This window comes from Artemia franciscana, chromosome 8, assembly GCF_032884065.1.
Source record: "Artemia franciscana chromosome 8, ASM3288406v1, whole genome shotgun sequence".
NCBI lineage: Eukaryota > Metazoa > Arthropoda > Branchiopoda > Anostraca > Artemiidae > Artemia > Artemia franciscana.
This window is the reverse complement of record NC_088870.1, coordinates 17270786-17284406: the sequence shown is the minus strand read 5'-3', so window position 1 is coordinate 17284406 and position 13621 is coordinate 17270786. Positions and strand designations below refer to the sequence as shown.

Sequence of the window (13621 nt, the reverse complement as noted above, 5' to 3'; positions counted from 1 at the left end):
GTGGAAGTAATTGAGTAAGTAGTGTGAAACTACTATAGTGTTCCAGTTTGATCTTGGCTCTGATCTAGCGGGGAATGTTGAAAAATATTTTGTCAAAGGGATATGAATATTCTGGACGAAAATTAGCTTCGATAAACTTGCCAAATATAGCTTATCAATACTAGTTTCCACATAAAGATGGACAAGCAAGAAAAGAAAGCACTAATCAGGTGTCGTAGGGTGAAGCAGCATATTTTTCTATGGCGGCCTTCGCTATAATTTATTATGTGGGGGTTTTAATGGCTCATATAGCTCTAAAATTAATGGTAGCCATTTCTTATGTAAGAATCTCAGAATAATCAATTGGAGTTTCTGAACCAGGTCGGTTCTAAAACCAAACTAGAATATGGCTAATATCAAGAAATTCAGCACTTTCTAGTCACCATGTATAAGGAAACCATATTAAAAAATTCTAAAGACTTAATTTCCATCTGGGGGAAGGTAAGGGTCTAGTCCCATATTGCTATTGATCCGAAATCTTACCCCAGTGACGTAGAGGTACATTAACAACATCCAAAGAACCCAGTTTTGATTGGAATATAGAGAGTATTATTTTGGCATAGCCAAGGGCCTACGCTACTGGCCAGTGTTGCTTTGACCTAATAGCTAGTTTTTATTTTTTAAACAATAGTAAAGAGCGACGTTAAATCTTAGCGCTATAGAGATTACCCTATATACAGGAAGATTGGTGTAGGTATATAACTAATCGGAAGAAATCAATTGCAACCTAGATGAAAAAAGGAAACCCAAAGTATTTTTGTATTTATGTTTGGAATTTAGTTGATTATTATAAGAAAAAAAAAAATAACGAATGGATGAACTGTAAAGTCTGATGTGTGTAAAATTACAACTATGTAAACAGCCTTACCAAGCTATATGATATTCTTTTACAGTTAATTGGGTTATTAACTGTTTAATATTTACAGTTAATGAGTTGATTTAAAAACTAATTTTAAACGAAAATAGAGGGTTAATGCCGGTCGGGATTTAAAATAAGAGCTCTGAGACACGATGTCCTTCTAAATATAAAAATTCATTAAGATCCGATCAACCACTCGTGAGTTAAAAATGTATCATTTTTTCTAATTTTTCCTCTTCCTTCAGCCCCCCCCCCAGATGGGCGAATCGAGGAAAACGACTTTATCCACTCAATTTATGCCCTGACACGTCTACCAATTTTCATCGTCCCAGCAAGTCCAGAAGCACCGAACTTGCCAAAGCAATGGACCCCCCCCTAACTCCCCTAAAGAGAGTGAATCCAGTTCGGTTACGTCAATCACGTATCTACGGCATTTGCTTATTCTACCCACCAAGTTTCATCCTGATCTCTCCACTCTAAGCGTGTTCCAAGATTTCCGGTTCCTCCCCCCCCCCAACTTTCCCCAATGACACTGGATCCGGTCGGGATTTGAAATAAGAGATCTGAGTTACGAGGTCCTTCTAAATATGGAATTTCATTAAGATCCGATCACTCCTTTGAAAGTTAAAAATACCTCATTTTTTCTAATTTTTCAGGATTAACCCTCCTCCCCCCCAGCTCCCCCAAAGAGAGCGAATCTGTTCCAGTTATGTCCATTACGTACCTAGGACTTGTGCTTATTTTTCCAACCAAGTTTCATTCCGATCCCTAGACAACTACCAAAAAAGAAAATGGATTCAGTCCGGTTATGTCAATCACGTATCTAGGACTTGTGCTTATTCTTCCCACCAAGTTTCATTCTGATCTCTCCACTCTATGCATGAAGGCTCTGAGACACAATATCCTTCTATATATCAAATGTCATTAAGATCCGATCACCCGTTCGTAAGTTCAAACAAGAGCTAAGAGCTCATATGGCACTTGTGACGAGGCAAGAAGAGCCAAGAGCTCATATGGTATGAGCTCTAACAAAATTTCAAGAATCAATAGGTTGATTTAAAAGGAAAATCAGAGGCTTAATGCCGGTCAGGATTTAAAATAAGAGCTCTGAGTCGCGATGTCCTTCTAAATATCAAAATTCATTAAGATCCAATCACCCACTCGTAAGTTATAAATACCTAATTTTTTCTAATTTTCCTCTCCCTTTAGCCCCCCAGATGGTCGAATCTGGGAAAACTCCAGCTCCCCCCAATGCCAAAAGATCTGGCCGGGATTTGAAATAAGAGCTCTGAGACACGAATTCCTTCTAAATATCAAATTTCATTAAGATCCGATCACCTATTCGGAAGATAAAAATGCCCAATTTTCACGTTCTCCAAGAATTTTCCTCTCCAACTCCTCCGGTTTCCCCCTCCAACTCCCACCAATATCACAGGATCTGGTCGGAATTTAAAATTAGAGCTTTAAAGCACAAGATCCTTCTAAATATCAAATTTCATTAAGATCTGGTCACCCTTTCGTAAGTTACAAATACCTCAATTTTCAAAATTACCCCCCCCCCCCAACTCCACCAAAGAGAGCAGATCCGGTCCGGTTATGTCAGTCACGTATCTTAACAGGTTTTTACTCTTCCCATCCAGTTTCATCCTGATCTCTCCGCTTTAATTATTTTCTAAGATTCCCCCCCCCAAATGACGCTAGATCCGGTTGACATTTAAAATAAGAGATCTGAGTTACCAGATCCTTCTAAATATGAAGTTTCATGAAGATTCGATCAGAATATGAAGTTTCATGAAGATTCGATCACTCCTTCGTAAGTTAAAAATACGTCATCCCCCCCCCAACTCCACCATAGAGAGCAGATCCGGTTATGTCAGTCACGTATCTTAGACAGGTTTTTATTCTTCCCATCCAGTTTCATCCTGATCTCTCCGCTTTAAATATTTTCTAAGATTAACGGTGTCCCCCAACTGCCCCCCCAATGACGCTGGATCCGGTTGAGATTTAAAATAAGAGATCTGAGTTACGAGGTCCTTCTAAATATCAAATTTCATTGAGATCCGATCACCCGTTCATAAGTTAAAAATACCTCATTTTTTCTAAGTTTTCAGAATTAACCCCCCCCCCCAACTACCCCAAAGAGAGCGGATCCGTTCCAGTTATGTCAATCATATATCTAGGACTTGTGCTTATTTTTCCCACCAAGTTTAATCCCGATCCCTCCACTCTAAGTGTTTTCCAAGTTTTAGGTTTCCCCCTCCCAACTTCCCCCCAATGTCACCAGATCCGGTCGGGATTTAAAATAAGAGCTCTGAGACACGATATCCTTCTAAATATCAAATTTCATTGAGATCCGATCACCCGTTCGTAAGTTAAAAATACCTCATTTTTTCTAATTTTTCAGAATTACCCCCCCCCCCCAACTACCCCAAGAATAGCGGATCCGTTCCGGTTATGTCAATCACGTATCTACGACTTGTGCTTATTTTCTCCACCAAGTTTCATCCCGATCCCTCCACTCTAAGTGTTTTCCAAGTTTTAGGTTTCCCCCTCCCAACTCCCCCCAATGTCACCAGATCCGGTCAGGATTTAAAATAACAGCTCTGAGACACGCTATCCTTCCAAAAATCAAATTTCATCAACCGTTCGTAAATTAAAAATACTTCAATCTTTCTATTTCTTCCGAATTGACGGGGCCCCCACTCCCTCCCCCCCAGAGGGTCCAATTGGGAAAACGATTTTCGGGAAAACTATTTCTCATTTAATCTGGTTCGGTCCCTGATACGTCTGCCAAATTTCATCGTCCTAGCTTACCTGGAAGTGCCTAAAGTACCAAACCGGGGCCGACAGACAGACCGACAGAATTTGCGATTGCTATATGTCACTTGGTTAATACCAAGTGCCATAAAAAAAAGGATAAAAAGTAGATCTTAGAATGTAGAAAAACCCTGAAAATATTTAAAATCTAATTAAAAAATACTAACAACGGTATATTTTTACTGATAACAGTTAAAAATTACAAAACAAAAAATGAATATTTCAGTACCACCTATGGACAGGTACTTAATTTGCTATGGGCCAGGGGGCAACTACTCCCTCCAGACCCAAGTTTACCCCCCTCCAAGCTGAAATTTAGTTTCTGCTAAAAATCTTGTCAAAATTAAGATAAGTCTGAATAATTCAAGTATCAAGAGAAACAGGTCAGTTTTCTTACTGTCATTTTCACTTGACTTGAGAAAATTAGCTCCAACCCCCCCCCCCAGGATTCTGAAGAAATTACGCCGCTGCCTACGGGATCCTTTTACAACGGCAATACGAAAATCAAAATAAGTAAGACAAGAACAAAATAAAAAGAAAGAAACTATAGAAACAAGAGCTAAGAGCTCATATGGCACTTGTGACGAGGCAAAAAGAGCTAAGAGCCAAGAGCTCATATGGTATGAGCTCTAACGAAATTCTAAGAATCGATAGATTGATTTAAAAGGAAAATCAGAGGCTTAATGCCAGAATCCAAGATTCTGGAAAATGAAAATCAGACTCAAGGAAAATCAGAGGCTTAATAGCCCCCACCAGATCGTCGAATCTGGGAAAACGACTTTATCAAGTCAACTTGTGCAGCTCCCTGACACGCCTACCAATTTTCATCATCCTAGCACGTCCAGAAGCACCAAAATCGCCAAATAACTGAACCCCTCCCCCCAACTCCCCCAAAGAGAGCGAATCCGGTACGGTTACGTCAATCACGTATCAAGGACATTTGCTTATTCTATCGACCAAGCTTCATCCCGATGCCTCTACTCCAAGTGTTTTCCAGGATTTCCCCCTCCAACTCCCCCCAATGTCAAAAGATCTGGTGGGGATTTGAAATAAGAGCTCTGAGACATGAATTCCTTCTAAATATCCAATTTCATTAATATCTGATCACCTATTCGTAAGATAAAAATACCCCAATTTTCACGTTTTCGAAGAATTCCGGTTTCCCCCTCCAACTCCCCCACTATCAAAGGATCTGGTCGGAATTTAAAATTAGAGCTTTAAAGCACAAGATCCGTCTAAATATCAAATTTCATTATGATCTGGTCACCCTCTCGTAAGTTACAAATACCTCATTTTTCCAAATTACCCCCCCCCCAAACTCCACCAAAGAGAATAGATCAAGTCCGGTTATGTCAGTCAGGTATCTTAGACAGGTTTTTATTCTTCCCATCCTGTTTTATCCTTATTTCTCTGCTTTAAGTATTTTCTAAGATTTCCGGTCCCCCCCAACTGCCCCCCCCCAGTGACGCTGGATCCGGTTAGATTTAAAATAAGAGATCTGAGTTACGAGGTCCTTCTAAATATGAATTTTCATGAAGATTCGATCAGAATATGAAGTTTCATGAAGATTCGATCACTCCTTCGTAAGTTAAAAATACGTCATTTATCCTAATTTTTCAGAATTACCCCCCCCCCCCAATAGAGTGGATCCGTTCCAATTATTTAAATCACGTATCTAAGACTTCTGCTTATTTTTCCCACCAAGTTGCATCCCGACCCCTCCAATCTAAGCGTTTTCCAAGATTTTAGGTTGGTTCCCCCACCCCAAACTCCCCCCCAATGTCACCAGATCCGGTCGGGATTTAAAATAAGAGCTTTGAGACACGATATCCTTCTAAATATCAGATTTCATTGAGATCCGACCACCCGTTCGAAAGTTAAAAATACCTCATTTTTTCTAATTTTTCAGAATTAACCCCCCTCAACTATACCAAAGAGAGCGGATACGTTCTGGTTATTTAAATCATGTATCTAGGACTTGTGCTTATTTTTCCCACCAAGTTTCATCCCGATCCCTCCACTCTAAGTGTTTTCCAAGATTTTAGGTTTCCCCCTCCCAACTCCCCCCACTAATGTCACCAGATTTTGTCGGGATTTAACATAACAGCTCTGAGACACGATATCCTTCCAAACATCAAATTTCATTAAGATCTGATCAACCGCTTGTAAGTTAAAAATACTTCATTTTTTCTATTTTTTTCGAATTAACGGGCCCCTCACTCCCCCCCCCCAGATGGTCAAATCAGGAAAACGACTATTTCTAACTTAATCTGGTCCGGTCCCTGATACGCCTGCCAAATTTCATCGTCCTAGCTTACTGAAAGTGCCTAAAGTAGCAAAACCGGGACCGACAGAATTTGCGATTGCTATATGTCACTTGGTTAATAACAAGTGCCATAAAAAGGAAAATTTCCAGACTTCAATCAAAATAGATTCTTTAACAGAAAGAAATCAGACAGCCCAGGAATTGCCTTAGCTGGGGCTATGTAAAAAAAAATTATTCCATAGTTTTTTTTCAAGGTTTTCTGTATTTCATTAGGAAAAAATAAACAATTCAAATTACGGAGTTTAAAGTAAATCTACCGAAAATGGTAAACTATTTTTCCAATATTTTGAAAAGGGTGCTGGATAAGATCTTTGCTAAAATAGCTCACTGTAATTATTGATGCATATAAAAAAAAAAAAAGTCCTGGTGGCGTAGCCGATAAGGGATGGACTATATTTTACTATTAACAACAAAAGGGTAAATTTATATTCTACATATTGCAATCTCCTAATGTTATTGATGGCCATGGATGTCAAATATGCGCTAACACAATCAACGTTTATGAACTATCAATTCCAGTTTATGTCATTATTTGCATCCACCTCTTTCAAAAATCTTTGAACAAAAAAACAGAAAATGTTTAGAAAATAGTTTAATCAAAAATGTGCCATTATCCGCAAGACCCTTCCCTCTCCTCTACCCAAGATCAACATAGATTTATTTGAAAGTTATCTCATGAAATGTACTTTTTTTCTACTTTATGGTTTAAAGAATTCTTAGTTTAGAAAAAAAATATAAACCAAAATTTCACAGATTAAAACCTAGATCATCATAAAAACCAAACATAACCAGACATTCTTACTCTTCTAGGCTATAAAATTTACCGTTTCGCAGCATAGAACACTGTTTCAAAGGTAGTACAGTTTACCGTCTTCATGAAAGGGTGTTTTTGAGTTTCACAAACTACAGAATAAAACCTGATACCTAAAATCAATTCCTTGCATGCCAGTATAAAGAAGGAAAGAGGACTAACCACTGAAAACCGCAAACCACTTGAAAAAAGAGACTAAAAAGTGACTTGAACATAAATAATATTTAGCTTGTAATATTTGTTATATGTAATATTATTTTTTTGATTTAACAAAAGCCTTATAACTACCAAGGACAGCAAAAATGAAATCTGATAAATTGAATTGATTAAGTGGAAACTTACCCAACCACGAATATCTTAAAAAGTTAGAAAAAATCAGAAATTTAATGTAAACGACATCCATACGAAATTATACAGTTAATCAAACAGGTTAAGAATGCGTAGCTTTCCTGCAAAGGTGTAGTTCTCTTTTGGAATTAGCACACTGTTATTGTTTGAACTTTTAAAGACGAAAAGTGTTGTCAAATACAACTAATTAGCTGTGCTTATCTGTTTTCATGGTTCAAAGCGGCAACACTGACGAAAACGTAATACTGCCCTAAGAACTTCACGATCTTGAAACAACCAGAAAAAAGATCTTGGAAAATTGCAGTTTTCGTGTATGTATAGACCTAAGACGGGTCCAGGGGAAGAAGCTGTTTTTCTGTTGATATTTTGGAACATCTTAATATTCACTCTTTTATGCTATGCAGACACCTATGTCAGGAAGCACAACCAAAATTTAATTACAAGACCTGGGAACCTGGAAATAGTTTGACATTACCATTTATAGATCATTAATTTCGTCTAGGGCTCATAAAATGTAGAGAAAGCCATGTTGTTTATTATGGAAAATTGCTAGGTAATCAGATAATTTAAAGGCTGACCCACGAAACGTTATTTTCCTTTAAGACTTGACAATCATGCAAGGGTACGCCCTAACGTTGGCTTATCAATAAAAAAGACCTTTTCCCGTTTGAATTCTTCTTTTATTAGAAACTTTTGTATCAATGTTCTTTTGTCAAATCTTGAACATCCTTTTCAAATATTTAAATTTATTTCCTGTTTGCGCTTGAGACCGTAACTCTTTCATATATAACCTCTATCATATTCAAAAGCAATTAGGGTCAGAGTTTGCAATCCTGAAAACTAAAGATTATGACTAAATATTCATAAGGTATTACACCAGCTATTTAATTTGTGCTGGTTTCTGACTTGAAAAACAAATTAAAAGAAAAAAAATAAGAAAGAAACATGAGACATTCCCCAGCAAATTTTTAAAAATTAGACTACGAAACTAAAATTTAACTACTACAAGTTATATGAAATTGTCCCATTTAAGAAAAATATAATGAAGTCAATAGAACAAGAAAAGAGTGCGACACGTTTTGATACCAGCTTGTATTATCTTTATGTGTTTTTATCTTATTGTCTGATTCTATTCTATCTTGTCTGATAATTTTCACATGTTGACTATGTTTTTTTTTATCTTCATGTTTTTTTAATCACATCTTCGCTTATTTTCAGGTAAATTAAAGGTATTTTATCCTAAGACGACATTCATACTTCACTTATAAAAATTCATAAACGACAGTATATATCAGCCTAAATATCTATATCAGTCAAATCTATGTAAGATAATATCAACCTACAAAACATACTACAGTTTACAAATCAGGCCACATTACCAAACTTGTAAAATTTGAAACATGAAAATGAGGAAAGTTATATCAAATATTTGTCTCTTTGTTATATTGTATAATTGTCGTGTAAACATCTTTTTCCATGAAGTCGATAGTTAAATCATTCATAAGTCACTGGTTAACATCTTACTTGACTCGAAGAAACACGGTCAAAAACATAGCGGTATATAACGGTATTTTTCAAAAATTTTTAAGGCTTATAATAGACAATACTCAATACCTGAGGCACTGCAAAAAATACAGTAACAACCAGAAAACAAAATACGAGTCGAGACAGAAGTAAAACACAGCATGGTGTACCCCATTTACTTGGGAAATAAAAGAAAATACGAAAATATAATTTTTAATCAAAATACAGGAAGTAAAATCCTAATAAGAAGAAAAGTAATCAAAGCTAGATGCGATCATAAATCTAAGACGTAAAAATTGAGCATAAGTGGTAGTGTTTTGATGATGGGCTTACCTTTTTGCGACTGCCACTCTATCCTTCGCTTCTGCGCGCTCAAACCAAATATGAGATGAGGCTCGAGCCAACGCACGTTGGATAATACCCAAAAATCCTCCATGACGCTGGCCAATCTAGCAAATAAACAGCCAAGTAGTGACAATCACAAATAGTCATTAAGAAAAGGAAAAGTAAAAGTAGTAAAACTTCAAGAGACCTCCCCCCTAAATGTTAAAAAAATATACAAAAATACAGTTTGAATGAATTAGTTATTAATGAAGGCCTCTTCAAAAGCGTCATCACGCCCTCCCGAGAAATTTGAACTCGTAGGCTTCACTCTTACAGAAAAGCGACCTTTTTGCAAAAGTGGCCAGCAAAGCAAAAGTAAGTTCAATTTGCAAATTTTTTCTATTATTTAAACTTGGCATTTTTCGCATGTAGATTTAGTGTAAATAAGCTAGCTTTTGTGTTGATCCACTTTCTTTTATCAGCCGAATTACATTGATAAAACCAAAACTTAACACAAAAAATAAAAAAAAATAAAGCTAGTAATGTTCTAAAATCAGCAACTATTCGCCATCAAATTTGTTTGACCAATCTATTAGAATAGTGTTTCCTAATCTTTGTGTAATCACGAACGTTTGTTCGATTATCGATCCGTAACATTTGATAGCTAAAACACAACATAAAAGATTTCCTTTTCGGACTAAACAAACGGGGTGACATCCTTATTTAGTGTTAATACAAATTTGATGATTGGGCTTGCACCTCCTGAGCAAGTGTTATAATTCTTGGTTGAGTGATTATCAAAGTAAATATTGTGTCATCTTGAAAATATAGCTTATTTCTGACTTTTTTTTAGATCTAAAGAAGAATTAAAAAATTCCCTTCTCATCAATAATTAGTGATGCATCACAGATAAATCAACAAAACAAAACTAAAAAGCCTCAATTTGAACTTGTCAAAACATATGGTGACAATATCTTTAATTTTAACTTTAAGAATTTTTAACAGTAGTGAGGGCTTTTTGGATTCCACGATCATAGCAACCGATACCAGGTTCCTAGCAACCAGCAAGTGTTGCAAATTTTCTTCGAAATGCAGGTGTTTGCTACACAATAGAAGTTGCTTTTTACGTAATTGTTTGCCTACGTTGAGGCTGACGTTATCTCGCGTGACTTGTTTTGCTAGAGCTAAAGACCCGCTAGTCAAGTGGAGAACTCCCAGTTGTGACTGAGGATAACGTAATCTCACGTGACTTGTTTTGCTAGAGCTCACGGGACCCAAATCAAGTCGAGAACCCCCGGTTGTAACTGATGACGGCGCACACTTGGGATATTATGTAATACTATGAGATGTTTTTTTCTTCAATACATTTTTTTCTTCAACACGTTTTTTTCTTCAAGGCGTTTTTTTAAAGAGTTTCTTTCTTTCAAGGCGTTTTTTTTTCCCTTCAAGGTGTTTTTTTTCGTCAAGGCGTTGTTTTTCTAAAGGCTTTTTTTTCTTCAAGCCCCCCAGATGGTCAAATCTGGGAAAACGACTTTATCAAGTCAATTTGTGCAGGTCCCTGACACGCCTACCAATTTTCATCTTCCTAGCACGTCCAGAAGCACCAAACTCGCCAAATCACTGAACCCCTCCCCCCAACTCCCCCAAAGAGAGCGAATCCAGTACGGTTACGTCAATCACGTATCAAGGAGATTTGCTTATTCTATCCACCAAGCTTCATCCCGATTACTCCACTCCAAGTGTTTTCCAAAATATCCCCCTCCAACTCCCCCCAATGTCAAAAAATCTGGTCGGGATTAGAAATAAGAGCTCTGAGACATGAATTCCTTCTAAATATCAAATTTCATTAAGATCTGATCACCTATTCGTAAGATGAAAATACCCCAATTTTCACGTTTTCCAAGAATTCCGGTTTCCCCCTCCAACTCCCCCCCATGTCACAGGATCTGGTCGGAATTTAAAATTGGAGCTTTAAAGCACAATATCCTTCTAAATATCAAATTTCATCAATATCTTGTCACCATATCGTAAGTTACAAATACCTCATTTTTCAAAATTATCCCCCCCAACTCCACCAAAGAGAGCAGATCCGGTCCGGTTATGTCAGTCACGTATCTTATACAGGTTTTTATTCTTCCCATCAAGTTTCGTCCTGATCTCTCCGCTTTAAGTATTTTCTAGGATTTCCGGTTCCCCCCCCCCCACTTCCCCCCAATGACGCTGGATCCGTTTGAGATTTAAAATGAGAGATCTGAGTTACGAGGTCCTTCTAAATATGAAGTTTCATGAAGATCCGATCACTCCTTCGTAAGTTAAGAATACGTCACTTTTTCTAATTTTTCGGAACTAACCCCCCCCCCCCCGATAGAGTGGATCCATTCCAATTATGTAAATCACATATATAAGACTTCTGCTTATTTTTCCCATAAAGTATCATCCCGATCCCTCCAATCTAAGCGTTTTCCATGATTTTAGGTCTCCCCCCAAACTCCCCCCAATGTCACCAGATCCGGTCGGGATTTAAAATAAGAGCTTTGAGACATGATATCCGTCTAAATATCAAATTTCATTGTGATCTGATCACCCGGTAAGTAAGTTATAAATACCTCATTTTTTCTAATTTTTCAGAATTAACCTCTCCCCCAACTATCCCAAAGAGAACGGATCCGTTCCGATTATGTCAATCATGTATCTAGGACTTGTGCTTATTTTTCTCACCAAGTTTCATCCCATTCCTTCCACTCTAAGTGTTTTCCAAGATTTTAGGTTTCCCTCCTCCCAACCCCCCCCCCCAATGTCAACAGATCCGGTCGGGATTTAAAATCAAAGCTGTGAGACACGATATCCTTCCAAACACCAAATTTCATTAAGATCTGATCAACCGTTCGTAAGTTAAAAATACTTCACTTTTCTATTTTTTTTTGAATTAACGGGCCCCCCACTCCCCCCCCCAGATGGTCAAATTGGGAAAACGACTATTTCTAATTTAATCTTGTCCGGTCCCTGATACGCCTGCCAAATTTCATGAGGATCCGATCACTCCTTCGTAAGTTAAAAATACCTAATTTTTTCTAATTTTTCAGAATTAAACCCCCCACCCGATAGAGGGGATCCGCTCCAATTATGTAAATCCCGTACCTAAGAATTCTGCTTATTTTTCCCACCAAGTTTCATCCCGATCCCTCCAATCTAAGCGTTTTCCATGATTTTAGGCCCCTTTTCTAAACTCCCCCCAATGTCACCAGATCCGATCGGGATTTAAAATAAGAGCTTTGAGACACGACATCCGATCACCCGTTCGTAAGTTAAAAATACCTCATTTTTTCTAATTTTTTAGAATTAACCACCACCACCCCAACTACCCCAAAGAGAGCGGATCCGTTCCGGTTATGTCAATCATGTATCTAGGACTTGTGCTTATTTTTCTCAACAAGTTTCATCCCGATCCCTCCACTCTAAGTGTTTTCCATGATTTTAGGTTTCCCCTCCCCACTCCCCCCAGTGTCACCAGATCCGGTCGGGATTTAAAATACAGCTCTGAGACACGATATCCTTCCAAAAATCAAATTTCATTAAGATCTGATCAACCGTTCGTAAGTTAAAAATACTTCATTTTTTCTATTTTTTCCGAATTAACGGGCCCCCCACTCCCCCCAGATGGTCAAATAGGAAAAACGACTATTTCTAATTTAATCTGGTCCGGTCTCTGATACGACCGCCAAATTTCATCGTCCTAGCTTACCTGGAAGTGTCTAAAGTAGCAAAACCGGGACCGACAGACCGACAGAATTTGCGATTGCTATATGTCACTTGGTTAATACCAAGTGCCATAAAAACCCACACAAGGCAATTACTTTTTGGCGATATGGTTCTGACATATTTGAGGGGTGGCATTTTCTTTCACTTCTACTAGCAAAAATGAGGAAATACAAAGATAAACACAGGAAAACAGAATATAAAAAAATGCAAGGAGCACGGAAAAATGCAGGAATGAAAGATAAGAAGAAGTATTCCCTATAGTATTATATATTGAAGATTCATCCTGGAACAAAAAATCTAAAAGATTGAGACTTTTTATTGTACATACAAGTTTTATTAATAAACAAATTTACAAACATTATTGAAATAATTTATTCTTAGGGCACTGAAATCACTATTGTTATCTAGGAAAGGGTTATTTTCCACTGTAAAGTCACTCAATCGAGGATTGTCTACATAATTGCTGAGAAATTAAATCGTATATTCTGTAAGAACTATTTTGCATGTTGTTAGAATTTTTTGGAACAAGTATCTTGTATTTTGCAGCAGCTACTTTATATTCTGTTTGAACTACTTTGGATTTAGTTTGAACTTTCTGTACTATGTAAGAAATATTTTGGATGTTGTTAAAAATTTTGTGTTTTGTAACACGTATTTTGTGTTTTGGAACAGCTATTTTTATTTTGTTAGAACTATTTTGTATTTTGACAGAACTTTTTGTATTTTGTAAGAATTATTTGTTTCGTAGAAACTATTTTGGATTTCGTTTGAACTTATTGTGTTTTGTGACAAATATTTGTATTTTGCAGTAACT

General features: G+C 37.1%; 1 protein-coding gene across 4 annotated transcripts in view; it reads right to left on the bottom strand.

Moving 5' to 3' along the window:
- Positions 1-13621, bottom strand: part of LOC136030069 (glycerol-3-phosphate acyltransferase 3-like) — an 84127-nt gene that overhangs the window by 22324 nt on the left and 48182 nt on the right. For all 4 annotated transcript variants that reach the window (XM_065708702.1, XM_065708701.1, XM_065708704.1 and 1 more), the window contains exon 7: positions 9058-9173. In XM_065708702.1, coding sequence (XP_065564774.1) covers positions 9058-9173 — 116 coding nt within the window. The remainder of the gene's footprint in view (positions 1-9057; positions 9174-13621) is intronic.